The sequence below is a fragment of the Geospiza fortis genome, unplaced genomic scaffold (assembly GCF_000277835.1).
Source record: "Geospiza fortis unplaced genomic scaffold, GeoFor_1.0 scaffold40, whole genome shotgun sequence".
NCBI classification, from domain to species: Eukaryota; Metazoa; Chordata; class Aves; order Passeriformes; family Thraupidae; genus Geospiza; species Geospiza fortis.
The window spans coordinates 27,875,185-27,896,536 of NW_005054297.1; the positions used below are offsets into that span (position 1 = coordinate 27,875,185).

A 21,352-nucleotide genomic window follows, 5' to 3' on the forward strand; every position below is an offset into this window, starting at 1 on the left:
CCCCACAGAGAAATGAAACCATCCCACCAGACTTGGAAGAGAAAAAATTATGCCCTTATTTTTCTATCACAAAGACAGTAATCACTATTCAAATTACATTACGAAGTACTATGTTTAACAGACTTTAGTACAAACAGATTACATCTCACTCATGGTTTTGAATACAGCAACTTTCCTTAAACAAAGGATCAAATTGCCACTCCAGAGTAATTTTTGCATTCCCTCAGTAAAAGCTCCTGTTACCCAGGCATAGAGAAAAGCATGCAGCAGGGCAGAGAGAGGCCAAAGCTTGACTTCACTAAATGGCTGCAGGCAGCAGGCATGATATCACATCTTTCAGGATATCCTGTGATTGCCAATTCCAGTTTACTCTTCATTTGATTGTGGCACACTGATGGCAAAATATCATACAATAAAAGCAGGAAACAGACCAGGTAGGTAATAGATTTTATACTACACACCCAGAATACAGCCTCAGACCTTCTACCAGTGATCTGGGACTATCTTGGTAACAGGAAAACTGATGACAGCTTGCAACCTAAGTACTGAGGTAGCAGGTATGAAAGGAGAAACAGAATCAGTCCCAAAGAGACAAACTCAAGGCTTTACAGAGGAAATCTCCTTCTGAAATCAGTAGGAATCTGGCTGAAGGAAGGACAGTAGTAGAGCCGTGCTCTATGAGAACCTAATTTTGCTTTTGGGGACTGGAGTAGCATGTGTCTCAGGGCAAAATGATACCCTGCACATGTTCTGTGCTTAGCAAAAGCTGTGTGCATCTGAAGGAAGAATCTGACCTAGAATGTCAGCTGGGATTTTTCAGTCTTATCTCTTAAGTCTTTTTGTTTTTTACATTTACATTTAAGCCAGTGCCTCTCTTTGATATATATGTAAACTAGGCAGATCACATACAGAGAAAAATAAAGTTATTGTTGAAAAAAGTTAAATTAAGTTAAATTAAAAGTTAAATTTAATAACTGTATGTAAGATTGTTTCTATCTCCAGTCTTCACAGTTGCCTTTTGTAGTGTGCTTTGCTTTTTCATAATTGTCTATTAGGTGCAAAATCCTGAGATAAGGGCTGTGTCTTTCAGAGTAGTGAAAACACTGCTACTGCTCTAGAATTACAGCAAAATGCTAGAAATAAGGGAGTGATGATTCTCAACATATTTTTGGTTTGTCAATGGATTCTGCATACAAACAAATTTTATAAAGTTTTTTACTCTCCGTGTCAACGACTCTCATGCATTTCTTTTGTTGATAAAACTGAATTATCTTCTGCTGTACTTACTGCATTTACTGTCCAGAGCAGGTGTCATGTTGAGACAGTCATCCTAACTTCAACCAGAAGGAGTCCACTTGGCTAAGATCTCATGCAGAATAATTTATTCTGTTGATTTGCTCTGTATAGTTAAATACAGTACCCACTTTCCTATGTCCAGTCCACCAGTTAAATTAGCCCAAGTATTTCTTTATTACACTATACTGTGTAATATTTTTCCTTACTGCATTGTAAGGAAAAGCAAAGCATCAAACCAATTACTTGTTACTTGTTGGTAGTTGATTTTGGAAAAAATGTACATAGTCTGACTCTTATTTACACAAAGACCTATGTTGTCTTGCCAAAGTAAAGAAGAAGCAAAAAAAAAAAAAGGTTAATATGAAGTGAATTTGTACTGGAAGGCTCTCATAGAGAAGCTTCATAATTGGAGGGAATTCAGGTCATTATCTCAGAAAGCATCTTTTCAATTATATGTATATAATTGAAAATCTCCTTTACTTGCTTCTTGCTGAAGTTCCCGTTCCATATGCACTTCTTCTCTCAGTGAAAAAAATTACTCTAAACCATATGAGATAAATACTGCATACCATTCATGCTGACAAGCATTACACTATTGGTTACGCTGAATCCAATTTCCCCATAAACAAGTGCATCACCCTAATTTCAAACAAAATAAGATGCCTTCTCAAAGCCATAGGCAAATGATAAGCACTGTGCAACACTTGCCTTCAGCTTACCCATTCAGTAGGAGGAGATGCTTACATCACTGAAAAGCAGAATGCACTGGCAAAATAAGAATTGGAAGTAAGATCAGGTGGATGCTACTTTATTTCCTTCCTTGCTCTATTACAAATGAACTTAAACACCAAACAATTTTAAGAACCTGAGTTCCCATTTAACTCAGAGAAAGAAAAATCCCACTAATCTAAAATGGGGAAGTTCAGGACCAAAGTAGAGACGTTGACAGGGATACTTGGAGAGGAAGGCCACCACATACTTGAGGCAATACAGAGAATGCAAAAAGAAGCAAAGAGATGTCACAATACAAAACTGTGGCTAGCCAGACAACAATGTGCAAAATCTGCTTCTTAGAAGAGCATGCACTCTTACAGCATCTGGCAGCAGTAAAGACTATGATCTGGTATAAATTTATCTTGAAAGAAGTCTGTGACCAGTCCTCTCAAATTTGCACAATGAATTTTAAGATTCAGTAAGTGTATTAGAATTAGGTTGAACAGGGACTGAAGAAGAAATCTGCATGGAGCACATGGTCTTTCTGGTGTACATTTTACAAATGTTTTTTTGAATTTGCAGAGTGATTGGCATTTTAGAGCAAAGGAGAGTCAAATAGCAACTAAAAAGGCTGAAAGTAGGGGAAGAGGATGGAAAAGACATTCATCAAAATCAGAGCTAGGAGGACCTGCCAGGTAGAAGGAAACACAGAAGCATTCTACAGGGATTTGTTTTCCCATGTAACTCCAACAGAAGGCAAGTAATTTTCAGGGAGGTTGGGAGGCATTCTAGGAAATATTTCAGAAGTCTACCAAATAGTGTGCATGTGACCAGAAAACCACCTCAGGCCAGAAAGCAAGCATAGCCTTTACATATCTCTGCAAAACAGAGCAGATAGATGATCATGAAATGCACTCATACAAAGAAAGGCAACATAATAATGTTTCCTTTTAATGAAGTAAAAAATGTCATTTTTAAGATTAAAATAAGGAAACTGAATGTTTTTTTCAGTCACGAATATTAAAAAGACCTTTCTGTAAGATTTTAAAGTAAAGAAGAAGAAAGAACTGGTGTTTTGTTGCTTGAGTCAGTGAAGAAAGGTCACACTGCAAGCAAAAACCTTGAACACAGATTCTGTAGACAGAAAGTCAGATCATCATCACAGAAAAAAAATTATAGCCCTAGGAGTATTTATACCAGAAACTCTCTATCCCTAGGAATCCTTGACTGATCATCCAGTTTAAAACAGTTTCTAAATGTGACATAATCACCCTATTATACCACCAATTCTGCAGTCTCAATAAATGTGTGCAAACTCAGAAGCAGAGTTAACATGGGATCCTTGACAAGTGGTCTAACAATAGAGAAGGAAACAAGCTACAGGATTCAGGATAAAGGGAGCTTACTGGAACATAGCAGCTGTGGTGTAAGCTCTTCTCCTTTTTATCTGTACGAATTCTGATTCTCTCTGTAGTTCACAAGGTCTTTTGCTTAGTTTTTCCAAGAAACTTGCTTGATAAGTATGGAAGCGCTGCAGTTCTCTTCAATACTGAAAACACAACATGAAAACTATCCTTTCTAAAGACAGAGCAAGCATTTGCCCTTCAGATTCTTCACAAAGTCTTGATTAAAGTGATACAGGATTCTGGGCATAGGACCCACAAAATGGGTACTCTTTGGCTTTGAAACAAAGTAACTTCAATGATTTTCTATAAATAAATTCCCTCCTTTCTTAAATCTTAGTGGATTCTACCTCAGAAGGAGCTTATTTCAACTCTTTGTTGAGGATGAGCCAACTGCATAGCTAAGAATATAATTATCACAGGACCAGAAGGACAGCAAGCAAGGTCTTCTCTCACTGTCACTCTACACATTTGTTTGCTGGCCCTTCTACCATAACCTGTCTTCCAGTCATCTGGTACCCATTGTTATTTTTCCCCACACTTCCATCACACAAAACAAGGAATCACGACTTTACCCCGACAGAGATTTTGCAAAAATTTATGAGTTCAATTATTACAGCCAGCAGTGGCTAGAGAGCAAAGCATCATCACAATAATTCATTGATTGAAAAACTCAGAAATATATTATTTCAAAGACTCTGATATCACTCCAACCAGTTTAGTAGCTTCTGGTAATTTTAGAGACAGTCTATAAATCAGTACTACTCCTGATTCTCACCAACGCCAGAGAAAGTAGAGATGCAGCCAGCCACTCTCTTCTCCAACACCAAGGAACCTTTGCAGCAGTTCTGGTACTTCTGAAAATGTCTACTTTCTGAACACAAGAGACCCCTCTGATCCTTCACCTCCAGGAAATATTTTGGTGCCTCACCCCCAGGAAATATTTTTCCTGTGATTCCAGAAGAACAAGTCTTTTCCCATTCTAAGCGATCCATTTCTACTGTCCGGTGTATTACCCAGACCAAGTACAAACCTATCCTCAAGAGAGAAGTGATTCTTGAATATCCAATGCCCACTGCAGCAGGAAGAGTTTTCTAAATAATACATGGAAGAACAGATTGACTGTTAATTTTGTCAGTGCTTCCTGTATTAGATTAAGGCAATCAAGAAGTAACCCAAATTTGACATAAACATGCTTAGCTATGATGGTGATCAGCTAGACATAGAAATCTAAATAAAAGCATAAAATAAAGTAAGGATGGTGTCTGATATTCTGAATTACAGAGGAGAGCAACACTTATCATACAGCACATCCTAGTACATTTGTGAGTGACCATATCAGGAAGGCACAGACAGGCATACATACACAGCTGTGGAGAGCATACTTTTATTTTTTGGAGGGACTGGTGGAAGCAAATCTCTCACATTCATGTTTTGTTACTATCTGAATCTGGGTGAATTGCAAAAAAGCCTCTTAAAAGTCATTTTTTAAAGCATGCAACTAATTTCAGAAACTTGAAAGGGCCATCTGGCCCAAGATATTGGATATCTTAAGACACTTATCTCAGTCCTACTTTCCTGCTCTTCCTCCCTGCCCCTCTTTAAATTCAAGTCCTCTTTTTGTTTTCAGAAATAAATCTTGTGGCCTTAGGGCAAACTTACATTTTTTCGTTTTAAAGTCACTTCCCACTAATGCCGTTAGTTGACTTACTATCATTTGCAATCAGACATAAATCTCTGCTAGCTAAAGAAACAGAAATTTCTGGCCAAGCTGCTCAAAACTGTTCCAGCCACCATTTATGTCAACTTGGAGTGGCTCTGCAGTCCTATTGAAATTTCATTAGGGTGACATGTAAGCTGGTTCTAAATTTTTAGTGGGGACTTCCAGCAACAACAAAAATGTGTTTTATTGCTTATTAGTGGTATTGTGGTTTATTGCTTCTCTGCCATTATGTGTCAGAATGATGCCTTAGTCGCAGCATTAAAAAAGCAACTTGATTTTGGGAACTGCCTCAGTGCCTTAGGTGCAACAGGTCACCAAAGAGATCAGGGAATGCCTCAGAACTCCCACTCAGTGAATGTCTTGGCTGAGGTTTCCATGTACTGGCACGACACGGTGCACTCCCCTCTTTTTTACACAAAAGGAAAACCTGATCAGGTCAGAACATCTTCAATAATGACATGCATTTTTTGGCAATCTTTTTGATAGTATTTGTTGGAGACAATGTGACAAAAAAAGATCTGCAAGTCCCAAAATATCAGAAAGTGCTTTGCTGAAGGAACTCATATTTTGAAATTGATTTTATTTCCCAAAGAAACAAACGAAGTCAAAATTCCAATAAGGATTATTTCATCCTCTTATTGACATGCTGAAATTTTCTGGATGAACTGGAAACACATTTTTATAAACTTCACTCCCCAGTTTATCTTTCCCATGCAGTAAATAAACAGCAGGAAGTCTACGGTAATTGATAGCCTATTCCTTTACTACTGCTCCTTGTATTCCATCACAATTTATTTACATCTTCAGACCCATATAAAATAAAGAACCTATACATTTCATCCTTATGCACCTCTGTTCTTTTTCTCTCATATACAGTCTTATTTGGGGTTTTTTGAATAACACACCAAGCAACTTAAGTAATAACTCTCAGGAAGATCTTCAACTCATACTGTCAAATGGGTTCTTCCAATGAACTTAAAAACTTATGGAAATTAGTCTAGCTCTTGCATCTTGGAAACCATAGATCACCTTTCATGTAAATCAGATTCTAGAGCTACAGATTCTAAATCTGTGGACATATATAGTGTGAAATACATTAATATGTTTAGGTTTACGACATAAAGCACAGTCAGACACAACTAACCCTACTAACTTAATTCTCAGTGTCTGCAACCACAAAAAAAATTTCTATTTTATAGTTCATAATCCTCAGTCTGAAGTTTAATTTAGTAAGAAAATCTCCATGGGTACTACATGAATTTAATTTCACTCTTACCATAGTTGTCTCTTGAATTGACCCAAAGCTGTTAATGAAGATGTTAACTGCAACATCGACTGGAATTCCTTTAAAAAAAATAATTCTAGTGAGCTACACAATTCAGTAAAGGTACATTATCCTTCATTTAAAGCTCCTTTATACTGGTACCACAATATCACAATGTAACTTTATCTTTTTAAGTTAGTATATATACAGTTATCAAAGTCAATAGAAATCACTAAACCTCTTTTTAACCTAGTGATAAGAAAAAGGGAAAAATAAAAATCCTTACTCCAGAGAGCTAATCTTACAGAATTCCACTGACCATATATCTAAATTAATAGTGTTTGAATTCCATGATTTTCTGTTATCTCAGAATGAATAAGCCAGTATTACTTCTGCACACGTGTAATGGATAGAGGCAATTGATATTTCTAGCAGCAGACACTTTTAACTGTCAAGGTCATAATGACACTATCATCCCAAATTACCTGTTTATGATTTATGATGAGATATTTCCTTATGCTTTAAGAGGATACCTCTTTGTGCAAGTAAGGTACATAAGCCTTTACCTGCCTGTAAAATATGACTAGAGGCAGGTAAAATTATTGCATGCATCTTTCACAGCTATATAGCCTCGGTGTGAAAGAGTTGGAAATGGTTACCAATTAACCAAGAAAAATTTCTAGAAGTCAGCAGCTGTGAAGATATTAAGATGGCCTGGATTTTTTTCTCTTTTCCACAGCCAGGATTCCTGTAGTTGAAGAGGGATGGTATGACAGCTGCTACATCTGCCCTCTGTCACCCTGCGGGAATTGATTGGCAGTCATTTAATTTGGTGTTAACAGAGAGTTATCACACAGCAAGGAGAAGTGGCCTGATAATTGAGAGAACTAATTATGGACCACTACTTTTATTTAGTACCTCTATGGTATGAATGTCAGGACGTCCACTAGATGCAGGTATATAATTTACACTGTTACAAATACTCAGTGGGTTTCTTCCTACTTTCAGCAGCAAAAGAGATATAAGAATATATGAATACTCTTTTGACAGACTAAGCAAATACAGTGCTAAGTAACATATGTTTCTTCCAATAGCATGTTTGTTTGCATAAAATATTTTTATGTACATTTAATACATAAATTCAAACTCATTCTCTTGGTCACCAGAAATCTATGAAGATAAAATTTCCCTTCTTCAGTTAAACCCATTTGTTTGGTTTGGTTTTTTAATCAGACTATTAAATTGTGATGCTTTTGGTTATGCAATAAGCACAATACTTCTTTTAATGCCTGATGCATGTGACAGAGCACCCATCACATCACTAGTAGCCAAGAGTGTACTCTCTCTTCCAGATTTGAATAGGATGTGCCATCCAAGAAAATCACTCATGTGTGAGGAACATTTTAACATGGGCAAACCACTTGTCAGAAAATGTTCTTTTTCTTCCACCTCCCTCTGAGTTAACATTACATGTCCTTCCTTTCCCTTCTGTCTTGATTCTTACCAGACTGCCAGAAGGGTTATCAAAAATATAAAGAAATCTGCACCATGCTTTGTGATTATAAGCTGATTATGCTGAAGAACAGGTAGAGAAGAGGCTGGACATTTATTCTTTGTGACAAGACAGTGGTGAAAATATATAAATTTGGTTCTACAGAGAATAAGAAAGAAGCAGTACACTTGCTGAGAATTGAGTTTAATATGTTTATAAAACTGTTAAATAGAACTGAAAATAGCCTCTTCAAAAGCACAATAAACATTTAAGATTTCCGAATTTTTCATACTAGTCATATTCATGTTAAAATATCTCTTAATGTTCATGTAATTATACGAGGAGCTTTAAAATGAAAGAGCTGTTTTATGTAAACTGCATTGCCTATATGTAATAAAATTGTCTACATCTTTTTAGTAGTACATTATTTACAGAAGGTAAATAATCTAATTCCTGAAAAGTCTAATTTGCAGCCTAACTTCTGTGAATTCTTAGAGGTTGGGCAGAGAATATGTATTTCAACTTTTTCTCCTCGTGTAAGGGTTCACACACTCTACACAGAAGAATCCTGCAACATCTGACTACCAGGAAGATGTTTAAATGGCAGAAAATGTGTTTCAATGCATTATCTATATGGATTCCTGAAGTGTGAAGCTTTATAACTAAAATATCTTTAAAGAATTTAATAATTCCATAGTTTGCTAATAGTGATACTGCTGACCCCAACTTTTTATAGTCATCTTAAAGGATGTCTATAGAGAAATCTGGTGGTTTAAAATGCTGTAAAGCAGAGTCTAACTAAAATGTAGAGATAAAAATATATTTTAAAACTTATTCTATAAATTCTATTTCTACACTTAAAAAGTCTTTTATAAAATAAGACCAATAGTAATAAAGCATCACATACTATTATGATAATGAAATCCTAGCATATTATCTTTCATTTCAAAAGGATAAATATCTTCTGCAGCTTCACACTATCTACGGAGGCTTCCATTAAAAAAAAACCAACACAAATATTTAGCTTGTGAGTATTATATCTACATAATTTTTCTCTGTGTAAAAAGAGAAAAAATTAAAATCCAAAGATTAAAACAGAGGCTGAAGTATCTGACAAACCTTTGAAATTAGGCCTTATCCTGGGATCATAGCTGAGCAATAGTCTATTCAAGATATTGCTGGTAGAATTAGCAGGTACTCTTGCAAGGTCTTCAGCTGATTGCTGCCTGTAAAAAAAAGTTCATTAGTTACTACCAAGACAGAAACAACTGCATGCTTAAACTGAAGCGATTTTAAAGTAATGCCATAAATGCCTTTTCACAAGCAAAAAAAAAGTTCATTATTTTCAGGTGCCATACTGCATAGTCTTCCTTTCCTTGAGAAGTTTCAGTATTTTTCAAGAAACTACTTGTGTAATAAACACAAATGCTCTCTGACATACTCTTAACTGTAAACTTGGAAGCAAATAAACTGCAATTCACAAATTGTTTCCTTCCCTCCTAACAAAAATATGCAGAGGGACATGATTTCTTCATCAGTAGAAAGCAGCCACCTGAACTATATTTAGTGACTGTCAGATTAGGAACCTTAGTAAATTGACAGCCACTTTGTAGGTGCCAAAGCATGCAGAGGCTTTTGGCAGTCTCCGGCTAGCACATGCCAGCTATTCCACCCAGAGCTGGAGGATTGCATAATCTCTTTGTCAAGTGCTAATAAAAGCTTTACTGGCTTTACTTGGACTCTGATTTTGCAGAGGGAATTTAAACATCTGCATTACCTTGCCATTATTGTGCTGGGTGTTAAATGAAAACCATTGCTGCAATCAAAAAAAACTGTGACAGGTAAATGTAGCTACAAGAGTACATGAAATCGAGTGTAATAAAAAGCAATATGGGTGCGTCACTGCCCTCCCCAGGTATTTTAAACACCAAGCAGGCTCATAATTGTATGTAAATGAATTTGTATATTTCCAGAACCTGTTCAGTGACTGTTTCCAGTTTTGAATTCTGTCTCATAATCACTTTTCCATCCCTTTTATGATTACTTTGCTGTCTTTCTGTCATTATAATTCAGTAACCAGGATGCCATGTAATGATAAGAGAAACACTGTACATAGGTATAATTCATATGCATCAACATTATCACCTCTTGCAAAATAATGTACAAATGTATTTGAAAAAATGATCAAGTTTATTACCTTAATGTTTTCCATAATCAGCATCAGCTGCTGTGGCCTTCTTCACCCTGTAATTTCTTTTTTTCATTATTGTCTCCTATACCAATGTCAGTTTGACAGACCTACAGGTTATTCTGTATAACAGCTAAGTTTTTTTTCTTCTCATCCTTCAGTTTCCTTCATGTCCTCTGGGATTTCTGCCTTATTTCTGCCTTATTACAATTTTTTGAAGAAAGCATTAACTCTACAGAAGGCTTTTGACCAGTTAAAAAAGAAAAACAACAAAAAAAACCACATGAATGTAGTAGACCGTAGACCTCCTGATTTCAAAATGTCCAATTATGGTAGCTCCTGTTCAGCATTTTCTTTATTGATTACTGAGAAATTAATTAATTAATAAATGTCAGCATACCATGACATTGGCATTTGATTGAAAACTGGAGATGAGACCAGAGTCTAGCCCTTGAAGAGCTTTTATTAATGACCTTACCTTTAAAAACAACTGCTTTAACTCAAACCATAAGGGCAAAAGGAATCAGATTTGCTTACTTGGTAGCACTCACTATGCATTCCCAAAGAGATTTAATCTTCTCAGTTAACATTTAACAACTAAAACATTTATAAATAAAACTATGAAGGAGTTCCCTATTATTAAAAGAATGTCAACCATTATGAAAACATGAATACATTTTATTATATCATAGCCTCCTTGATACCCATTGAGCATTTTATTGATCAGGAAAAAAATAATCATATTTCTGTTTTCTTTGTTGTATTCAGGATATTTCTGAAACCTAAAGCTATATATCTGCTTAGCTAGCTAGCTTAGCTTAGCTTTTCTTGTATTTGCTTGATGTTATAAATGAAGAAAAAATTATGGCAATAAAATGGCACTAAAACCTTGAAATTTTGACTACTAAACAGTAATTAGCAGGATAAGTATGCATTCCAAAAACTACACAGAGATGCACCTACCAAGAAATATGTATCCAGGAGGATACCTTAAACTATAACATACAGGAAGAGAAAAGAATTGTGGAGCAGCATTAAGTGTCTGCAGTATATAATTCCCCACCTACCTCTTGCAGTAAACACACTATAACCTCTGTGATCTGTAACAACCACATAGGTGAACTAATTGTTCCAGCAGAACTTCTCCAGAGATAATTGGTCTTCTAATAAAAAAAGGAAGCATTTACTTCTAGCAACATATGTTAACTTCCTGTTATGTATACAGGTCTGCATGTTCTGTATACATTAATCCTCTGCTACTTTAATATTAGAGCAATTAAAAAAGGAATATGTGTTCTAACTCTTTTCTTAATAATTGACAAATTCAAACAATCCTCCCAGGGCTGAGTTTATAAGTTTTTATATTTTACTTAGAATTGGATCACTATGCAAAAGAATTAGTTTATTTCCTCATTTGGTCAGGCAGCTGGACTAAATGATCATTGTAGGTCCCTTCCAGCTGAAATGTTCCATTCCATTCTATTCTATTCTATTCTATTCTATTCTATTCTATTCTATTCTATTCTATTCTATTCTATTCTATTCTATTCCAATTCTGTAATTTTGAGATGTGCTTGGTTTTCAGTGATGACCTTTACCAATGAAGAGGTTGCTATAGAAATATCATAAACCAGTTTTGTATGCTTTTTTTGCTGTTACCACTAGCTGGACAAAAGGAAAATAAAAGATAAAGATTATTTTCCATTTTCTAAAAAAGAGCAATTCAGAAAAGAATGTTCATTTAGCTATTAAAAAGGCAGGCAAACATTCTGTATGCTGCGTTTTATCAGATACAGAAAGGTTCATGCCACTGCTTCCTTGTAAGTCTCACATATTAACATCTAAAACATCTACATCAGATGTCTACAAAAACTACATTTATAAAATAATCTCCTTAATACTGAAAATAAGATTTCTTTCTAAATTATGTATGTCCAGTACAATGCAATATGAAAACAAATCCAAGCAACAACTAATGAACAAACTTAAATACTTTTTTTTTATTTTTTGTCATGGGTTATACAAAAAAGTTCATTAAATAGTGAAAACAGTAATCTGAACTACACAGGATAACATGGGCATATAAATGAAACACAAATGTTCATAAAAAGCAATGAGTAAGAGGAATAAACTGGTAGCTTTGTGAGATCTGAGCTGTACTGCAGAAGTATATTAATACAAATATCTGTTCAGGTTGTTTGTTCAAAAGCCATCCAAAAATTGGGCAAAGGAGACTTATTGCACTGGGAAGGCAGTGATGGGAAGAACAATGCTGGTAAAGAACACCAGAATCACATCTTCCACAAGCCCTTGGGTTGTGTTTTGAACTTAAGTGTAGAAGTGCATTTGTCCTTGCTTATCTAAGAACCAAGTGAAATACAATGACATTGGCTGCTTTGAATTAGGAGGACAAGCATTGAGATTCAGTAATTGCTACTTTTAAAGGTCACTTTGAATGAAGTCGTTAAAATAGCTACTGGGAAAAAAAAGCTCTGCTGAGTATCAGTCATATTTTCACTGTGGTTCTTTTACAGCATTAAACTACCATCATTGAACAGCACACAAGGAAACTTCTCCACAATGACTGAATTTCCTTTTGAGAGCCTTGCTGACCAAAATGCCTAAATTTCACCTGGAAATCAATACATCCTTGGGGTGAGTTAAGAAGTTAGCCACACTTTTGGAGTGACAGATGAGCCGAAAGACCTAATAAGAGAGTTAATGGGATGTATTAGGTGCTTGGATAAAGAGGTTGGAACTATTAATGTGAGACATTTACCTACAGCCACAACCACCCCTGCTTAACTAGCCATTATGGAATGAATTAATGAGAGGCATATTTGTATATTACATAAGACAAAAAGGATTTGAGCTGAGATCTGCCTTTCTAGAAGAGTATTACTCCAGTGTGCTAAAGGTTGAGTCCCACATAACAACACACATACCGAGAAGGTATTTACCATTTTTTCTAATTCAACCTCCAATTTTCCCACTTGTAAAACACTGGTAACTTTGATTTCCACCAGCTGCAGCATGTATTTTAATTTTAATGCATTCATTTCAACCTGTGTTGAATGCATGTGGCGCTGATGGAAAGCATTAAGAAACAGGAATGTAGCACTCTTCACAGTAGTGCATGACTTCTAAGCAAGATACAGTGCTTAGAAGCAGCAAAGGATAAAGCAACAGAAGCCTCACAGTTGCTATGAAGAAAATTTAAAAGCAAGTAATTGTAAACCTAGAACTTTCCCTACCAAAAAATTTTACCTAAGTAACAATTTAAAAAGCCCACACCACCGACATACAAAATACCCAAACCCAAAGTGATTTTTCTGTCTCTGAATATTTATTCAGAGATAGAAAATGGAAAACAACCAGCATTCTTGTATACACAGAAGTATCTTCACTTCTTCAAACAGTGTCCTCACAATCCAGAGAGAAAACAAGGTACAGTTAGTCTTTTGCTATAACATCCCTGAGTGAAATGCCTGATCTTTCAGAGGTTACATCTGAATCAAAGAATTGCTTTACATACTGTATTTCAACGGACATGCAGTAAGGTGTTCATCTCCTCTTCCAATGCAGCTCTACACCTTTTATCACTGCCTTTGAAGATCATGGCCAACATTTTAAGTTGATGGCAACAGGTAATTATTTTCATAATTCACTAATCAAAATCCAGAATTTTAGATAAGCAAATATGCATGACAAAAGGAAGCATGTATTATACTTGGTTTGAAATTTATATAGCTTTACATTTGTGTTAGGCAAATGTGTCAAAAGACATTATATCTCTATAGGTCATCATGACATTTATTCTCTCAGAGCACACTGAAGTTACAAGGAGTCCTTTCCACATGCAGTGCTACAGGAGGAAAGAATATAAAAAATATCCTATACAAACAGGAAGGAAAGTATTTTCATAGTTCTAAATTACTGACAGATAAAAATACATGATGGAAACTGACATTGTAGTCATATAACATGGCTGTGTACATGTGAGAAAGATAAAAATAAGTATGGGAAACATAATATCCCACCATATATTTTAAGTCCAATTTTCCTGATATAAACTATCAGTGTTCTGATTTGCAGGCATTTGATTTTTTGAGTGCAATAACTCTAAGCATAAAAACAAGTTAATACATATCAATGACATACTATATAACTCTTCTGAGTGATCTCTCTAATCTCTAGTATGTTTAAGAGCTACATTTTCAAACTGTGCGAGGTGACTTGTCTATTCCTAAGAAGATTCATTACAATTACTCCAGTGAAAAGTAGTATCACCAATTACACTAAAACTATGGAACTCTGAGTCACCATTTATATGCCTTCACAAATGAAGTTGATAGCTAAACACCTAAAATGAGATAGGTAGCTTCAGTACTGAAATTTGGAGGTAGTGCAGAGTGGTGAAAAAAAGAGAAAGGTTCCTTCATAGCTAATTTTGAAACAGAAACCCAGATTAGGCACCCTGAATTTTGAACTGCGAGTTGAGGGGGTGAAACAGCTCGTCTTTTATCTCATGTTGTAGATAGAACAAAGAGAATAGTCTCCTAATGTGGACATGAAGACAACCTTCCTGCAGTTAGGTAGTGTCAATAGCTGTTAGTGTCACTTCTTCAGTCCTTGTCTTCCAGAAACCTCTTAAATCCAGCTTTGGCTTCATAATTCGCCATTCCCAGGGTTAGACACCTTAACGAGTGTTTATATGGGAATCTGAAGTGCCTTATTATTCACTAAACTTGAGGAAAGCAAGCTGGTTCATCTGCCTGCCACAGAGCTGACAGACCCCAAACCAACAGAGCCAGGTTAGCATGGTATTTCACCCAGCCTGAACTAGTACTGCTCTCAGCAATGTGGTTTTTTGCTAAAGTTAGCTTGCTTGCTCCTAGCTTAGGCATCTCTGCATCACACCAAAGTCACCACCTGTGACCCTTGCACATAATGGGTGTCTTGTGGCGTCTTGATATAGCATACAGATGTAAAACAGGATAAGCATCCACAAGTTTAAGCAACATTTTGGAATTAATTTATCTACATCTGTTCCATACCCCAATATTTTCTTTCCAAATGCTGTAAATATGGAGACAATATAAGGACCTTGGTAAAATCTAACCACCTGCATGGTGGTATAAGTGGAGATATAAGAGGAAAATATAAGTTGAGATACATTCTATATAATTTGCCTTGACAACAGAACTTAGACCTATGGTTTTGCTTGGGCTTGGGTAAAGATGGTGCAATTCAACCCACAGATCCAAGTTTTTTCTCAGTCTGGAAGTTGTATAAGAAATACAAAGTCTGTAACTTTTCCACACAATTTTGGTGTCTTGCCACTCCAGTGTTGAGAACGGAGCAAACGTTGCTCACTGAGAGGGAAAGTTACTGAACGAGAACCAGTCTAACATGCTTAACTACTGCTTTACAAGATAGCTTGGGTTTTGCTTATACAGCTTTACCTTTTATTGCCCACCACATTTGACCATTTTGAAAACAAATTCGCAAACCTTCTGGAATGTGGCCCTATCTGTCTGGGATCACAGCTTTCCATGAGAGTTACATGATACAGAATAATAAAAGCATTCACCAACTGCTGTTACTAAAGGGCAGAAGAATTTTTATAGGAACAAGGCCTGGGCTCCGCGAAGTACTTATCATTGGAATGACTGTCAGATGTATCTTCTTCCACAACCAAATTCAGGCTTTTCTTTCAACGTCATTCTACCTCCTCCCACAAAGTGTATAAACCCTTCCACCACACCTACAAATGAAAATGTTCACAGACTTATCAACAGTGTCTTCTAGATGATGGGAATGAAGAGAGACATGATGCTGCTTTCCCAGCAATTACATTTTGGGGTTGATCAGATACAGATAGAGAGGTGATGTATACCCAAAAACTTGATAAAAAAGTTACAGTTCGCGAAGAAGTGGAGAGGAGCCACGGTGTAAAATATATTTTGAACTTTAGTTTTAGTAGGAAGGGCATGACAGAAGCCTTAAGTTAACCAACAGAAATTTGAGGACAGAGTTTCATACAACTCTGCTTTAAACACATCAAAGCCTTTTTTCCCTAGTTCCACAGTCTTTTGTTGTTGTTTTTTAAAAGAAGCTGTTTATCTGTGACCTTTCTAAGCTTCTGCCTGGCAGATGGCATAAGCCATGTTTTCTGGAGGGCTTAGAGGGCCATTTCACAGTTTCTGAAGTAGCTGATATGCTTTGTTCAATACAAGCCAAATATGATTTGTACTCCTGCTTTGTGCATAAAAAAGGTCTCTGTAGATATTATACAGTATTTAGTAAATCATCCCCAAGGATATAAATCTCCATGTGGACAAATGCATAAAGGTGAAGAGAGATGCTGTTTTCAAAGCACAGTCCTGCTATCCAGACAAAAGGATGAGATTTAGGGACTGAGGTTTTGCATTCAGCATTGCTGTGGCATTAGGGATGCTGAGAGATCTTCAGAAGTGAAAGCTGTGCAAGTGAACAGCTGAGTCATCCTAAAACTATAATTAACAGGGATAGCTGTGATGATGACCACAGTCATTACTGGTTTTGTTAGCTGCTATGTGACACTCTTACTTTTCTATTTCTTCTCTAATACTGTAATAACCAAGCTTCCCTTTCCTTATAATTTCATTTGTCTAGAGATCTTGAGTAGTTTTGAGTAGACACCTTCCAGGCTGCTAAGGATTGTGGAAGTAACAGCAGCAGCTCAAACACCATAAAATAACTGAAGTGTTTATTATGGTATAACAAAAGGAAAAACATTTTTCAGCAGTCCTCTAAGTCACAGCTAACTGTCCCACATGTTTAAGAGAAGGTATTATGAGGAATTATGAAGAAGTTAATAATAGCTAAGTAACAAAGACTGTGAGCAGGAAAGAGATCAAGTAATTTAATCCATCTGCAGCTGTATAAAAATCATCTGTATTAAGTATATAAAATTTCAAAATAAGCTTTGTTAACAGTAACACACTTTTTTTTCTCGAAGGGGTAGGCCTGATTTTTTTTTAAGATTTTCCATGGAAACAAAAGGCAAAAGTTTTGTTACTAAAGCTTTGTATTTCATTGCACTTTGTATCTGTGGAAGCCAGTTTCTCAGATTTATGGTGTAAAACTCTCTATTATAACATTTTAGGCCCAGTATGTCAATTTCTTTGTTAATCAACAAAGATTCAGGAATCAGAAAGAAGTATAATTATTCTATGTTTCACTTGGAAAGCCTGAGGTAAGAAGGAAAATTATCTAAATGCAGGATGTGAAATCTTACATCTGTTCTGAGAAAGCATTAAATCAAAGTAAGAACCAAATGATTAAGCATCAGTTTCAATAAACTCTTCAATAAAAACTGGGGAAAAATAGTTTCAAGAATAAATGAAAATAAGATGGCAATTAAGCCACTATCACACAATGCACTGAGAAGTACAGCATCATGAATAATCACCAGGGTTTGCTCTAAGATACAAAACAGAATTTTCCTGATTTAAGGAAGCAAATATCTGTTTATGAGACAATAATGAACTTTTTATGGGGTTTCTAATCAGCTTTTTTTCATCTTATCCTAAGAGTAGTTAATTTTATGCCAGAGAGGTGCATTTGGCAAAAGGCTTGTATTCTAGAGGGCCGTAAAAGGAAAAGTTCAAGCGTGCTTAATTTTTATCCAAACAAATTCACTATAAAGTCCCAAGCCAATCTTGTAGCCATCCATTTCTTAACATCAAATTAAGAAACTCAGGCAGTAATATGACGTTCAGTATAAGGTTTTCCTAAATAATGATTTGCATAGATTTGGATTTCATTATAAAATTTGCAAGAGAAGACTGCTCCATATACAACTACTAAGGCAGTTTTTTACTCTCTTGAAGAATTAAAATTTAGCTTTTCACATGCTGCAAGGAGATAAAAGGCAATAATTTGTTACAATTAAGCTTTAAACTTTATTGCACCAGTAACCAATGCAATTAAAGGTGGATTAAGAGTTTAACTTATAAATGTACATTTACATTAGAAATTTGTACCATTCAATTTTATAAATAATACAATTTTTTTGGTTAAAAAATAAAGTGCATTCTTCTAAAATATTTCTTTCATAATTACTAGGAAATTTTTCATTTAGACACTTCCTTGAGTAGTTTTAGTCAACCCTTATAGTGTCACTTGATTCCCTCTCCACTGCATTGTGTTTTGGTTAGGTTCTGAGGAAAGATTGTTTGCTTTTTTCACAAAGGAAAAATTACTACTAGTAGGCAACCTCTTTTACAACACAGAGTGCCAACAAATCAAGAAGTTTTGTGAAAGATCATTTAAAAAATGCTGATGATTGGAAGTTTGCCAACAGCAGCCTGAGTTAAAAGAGCATTGGGCAGTTTCTCTGCCAGACAGAGTTGATTTTCATTGCTCATTCACATGACAGGTCTTCTAGATTCCAGCCACAGAAACAGCAACCCCACTATTACAAGTGGTTGTCTCTCAAGCTGTGAACTTCAGCCAAGTGAGATATAGACAACTTGGTCATTATTCAGGAGATCAAACAGGATCATTGCTACAGCAAATCTTGCCAGCAGCACTGCACAGTGGATCAACAAGTACTGGATTCACCAGTATTTTTGCAGACAGATTCAACTGGAAAAGTACCACTTTGAAAATGATAGCACGTATTCAATGTTTTTTCAAGTGTATTGGTGACAAATGACATAATATTTAATGGTACCAAGAAATACAGGGCTTAAAATAAAAACAAACAAGAAAAATCTACTCACTTACAAAGATAAAATGACATTGCTGTTTTGAATCTGCTAAGACTAAGTCAAGAACAGGGGGAAATGTTGGCTATTTAAAAAGACCATGGAAGACCTGGATTCAGTTCCCAGCTGCCTAACTCACTTTCCAAGGGCTTCTGTTCTGATGCCTGTGCTGGGAACCCTAACATTTCTCTCCTTGTGACAAACTCTCACAGTAGCTCAGACCAAAAGCCTCATCCAGAACTCAACTTAACTTTTAAAAGGGAAAGAATAAGTAGGGGTAATTTCAGATGAGTTATGATCACATTTGAGACATATCTTAATGTATTCAAATCTAATGACCAATATAATTTTTTAGGTTTGATATAAAAAAACGAGAAGGAAGACATGCACCATATGTTTCTACATTCTAAAATTTGAGGTTACAAATAAACATCACCATCGATGTTTGAAAAGAATGGAAACTTTAAAAAGTACTACTTGAACAATGCTTCTGTCTGATTATTCCACTTTTACTTTGTCTTTTCTTTGGAAAAAGTTGATTAATGTTAAATAACCAGTCTAACATTCTGTACCTCTTCTTTTACGGTCAAAGAAGAAATATGTTTTAACTTTGTCTAAACAATTTTAACATTTCAGTCATAGCAATTTTCTACACTTACTGGCAACTTATCACAGTCCATCAATCTTTTCTTCAGATATTTACAACGTAACACTAAAAAATGAGTAAGGCTGGCCAAGAAAATTCTAAAAATAGCACTCACAAATAAAATATTGTCCTATGGATCACAGCTTAAATTGTGGTAGGCATTAGAAAGAGGGAGTATTTTTAATATCAAGTAATCATAGGTGTCTAGAACACATCCTCTATTCAACTGGACAAGCACAGATTATAATTTCTGTATTTTTACAGGGAGATTATTCAATAAGGGCATACTTTATAGCAACAATCAATACATCCACCTCCATAAAAGCTATAGAATTATACATGATTGATGAAAGATGCTGAAGATCTTAGTCCTATTCAACATGCACCAAGAATATGTGTAGGACAACCCTTCTCTTACAGAACTAGCTAACCAGAAGCTGAATTTAATCATGACAATTTTGAACCCTCCTTGCTTTCCCCAGTACACCTGTGACATGATGCTAGACAGCACAGCACTATGAGACCATGCTACTGTGAACCCATAAATAGCAAGGCACTGGGTTGAAATCCACCACAAGAAAATGAACAATTACTGTGGCTAAGATTTTCCCTTGCACTAAAACAGAAGAACTGATGCAGAAGGAACACAATGACAGATGCTGGTCAAACCCATTCCCACCACAGACCCCATCCTTTCCGCAGAAAGCACCACCTTCTACTTCAATTGCCACATAATTTCCACTGCTAAAAACAAGGCAGGATCACCATCATACAAAAGCATAAAAGAAAGCAAGAACATACGATGGACATAGATATTGCTTCTTTTTCCCTTTTCCTTTCTTTGAAGACTTCTCTTTGGAATAGACTTCTTCAACCCATAAGGAGAATGAGATGAAACATAAAATTGCTAGTAAGAACTTCATCTTGAAAGTTACGCTTCAGAGAAATCTTCAGTCTGTGGTAAAAGAAAGCAGTTTATGTTAGTAGGGCTGGATATGGCAAAAGGAAATACATACCTGCAAAAAGTAAACAAATATTTCATGGGAATTGGGTTTTTGTTGTCCTTCATTGTCCTGGGAGAGAGAATCTGTTCACATGTATCCCTGACATGAAACTGACTTAGGCAATTTCCAGAGAGTCAAGTAGCTTCCCAAAGTTGAAACTGACAGTAAGGAACAGATTTAAAGGCAGATCTGCTTCAGTGTGTTTAAGAAATGTTATGTCTTTCAAAGACTGCCTAACCAAAAATATTCAGAAGCTTGGAAAGGGGCTCCTCACCAGAAATGTATCAACTGCATTAAATACAATGTCAACCAGTCATGTAGCAAGGCAAGGAACTGCAAGCTCTCTGTGACCTTGCACAGATAAAATAGCAACCATTTCAACGCTGGTTATGACAAGAGGTTATAAATACAATTTTATGTACAGAATTTAAACACACCAATTTTGCATGAAGCATTTCCACTGCAGAGCCAGCACTGACAGGGCCTTGCAAAGATGACTAAACACAACCAGCAATACTATGCTTTATTGCATCGTGCTCAGCGTAATATTTAAACTTCTCTGGGGCAAAAGCATGTACCCCAAAGGCCAGGAGATGATTCTGTGTTTGGCCAGAGGCAGCCCCCCCTGCCCCTGGCCACAGCACTGCGGCACCCAAGGCATTTCCCATTTGTTTGCCATCCTACACATAATTCCCAAGCATTTCCTTGGGCCAACAGAAATCTCGCAGACGTCTCAAAACCTGCTGCATTTTCCACTTTTATTTATTTGGATTTTTCCCCGCACTGTTTTCAAAGAGTTGTACCTCTCCCTCTTTTCCCCCACCTCCGGGAGGTACCGGGATGCTTCGGCTGCCCCTTTCCTGGGA

General features: G+C 36.1%; 1 protein-coding gene across 2 annotated transcripts in view; it reads right to left on the reverse strand.

The window, feature by feature from the left end:
- Positions 1–20,428, reverse strand: part of GLRB (glycine receptor beta) — a 45,645-nt gene extending 25,217 nt beyond the window's left edge. For both annotated transcript variants that reach the window (XM_031066351.1, XM_005415578.2), the window contains exons 1-3: positions 20,284–20,428; positions 9,012–9,118; positions 6,412–6,480 (exon numbers count right to left, since the gene is read on the reverse strand). In XM_031066351.1, the coding sequence (XP_030922211.1) occupies positions 6,412–6,480; positions 9,012–9,118; positions 20,284–20,405 (298 nt within the window). In that variant the 5' untranslated portion in view covers positions 20,406–20,428. The remainder of the gene's footprint in view (positions 1–6,411; positions 6,481–9,011; positions 9,119–20,283) is intronic.
- Between the last annotated feature and the right edge of the window lie 924 nt (positions 20,429–21,352).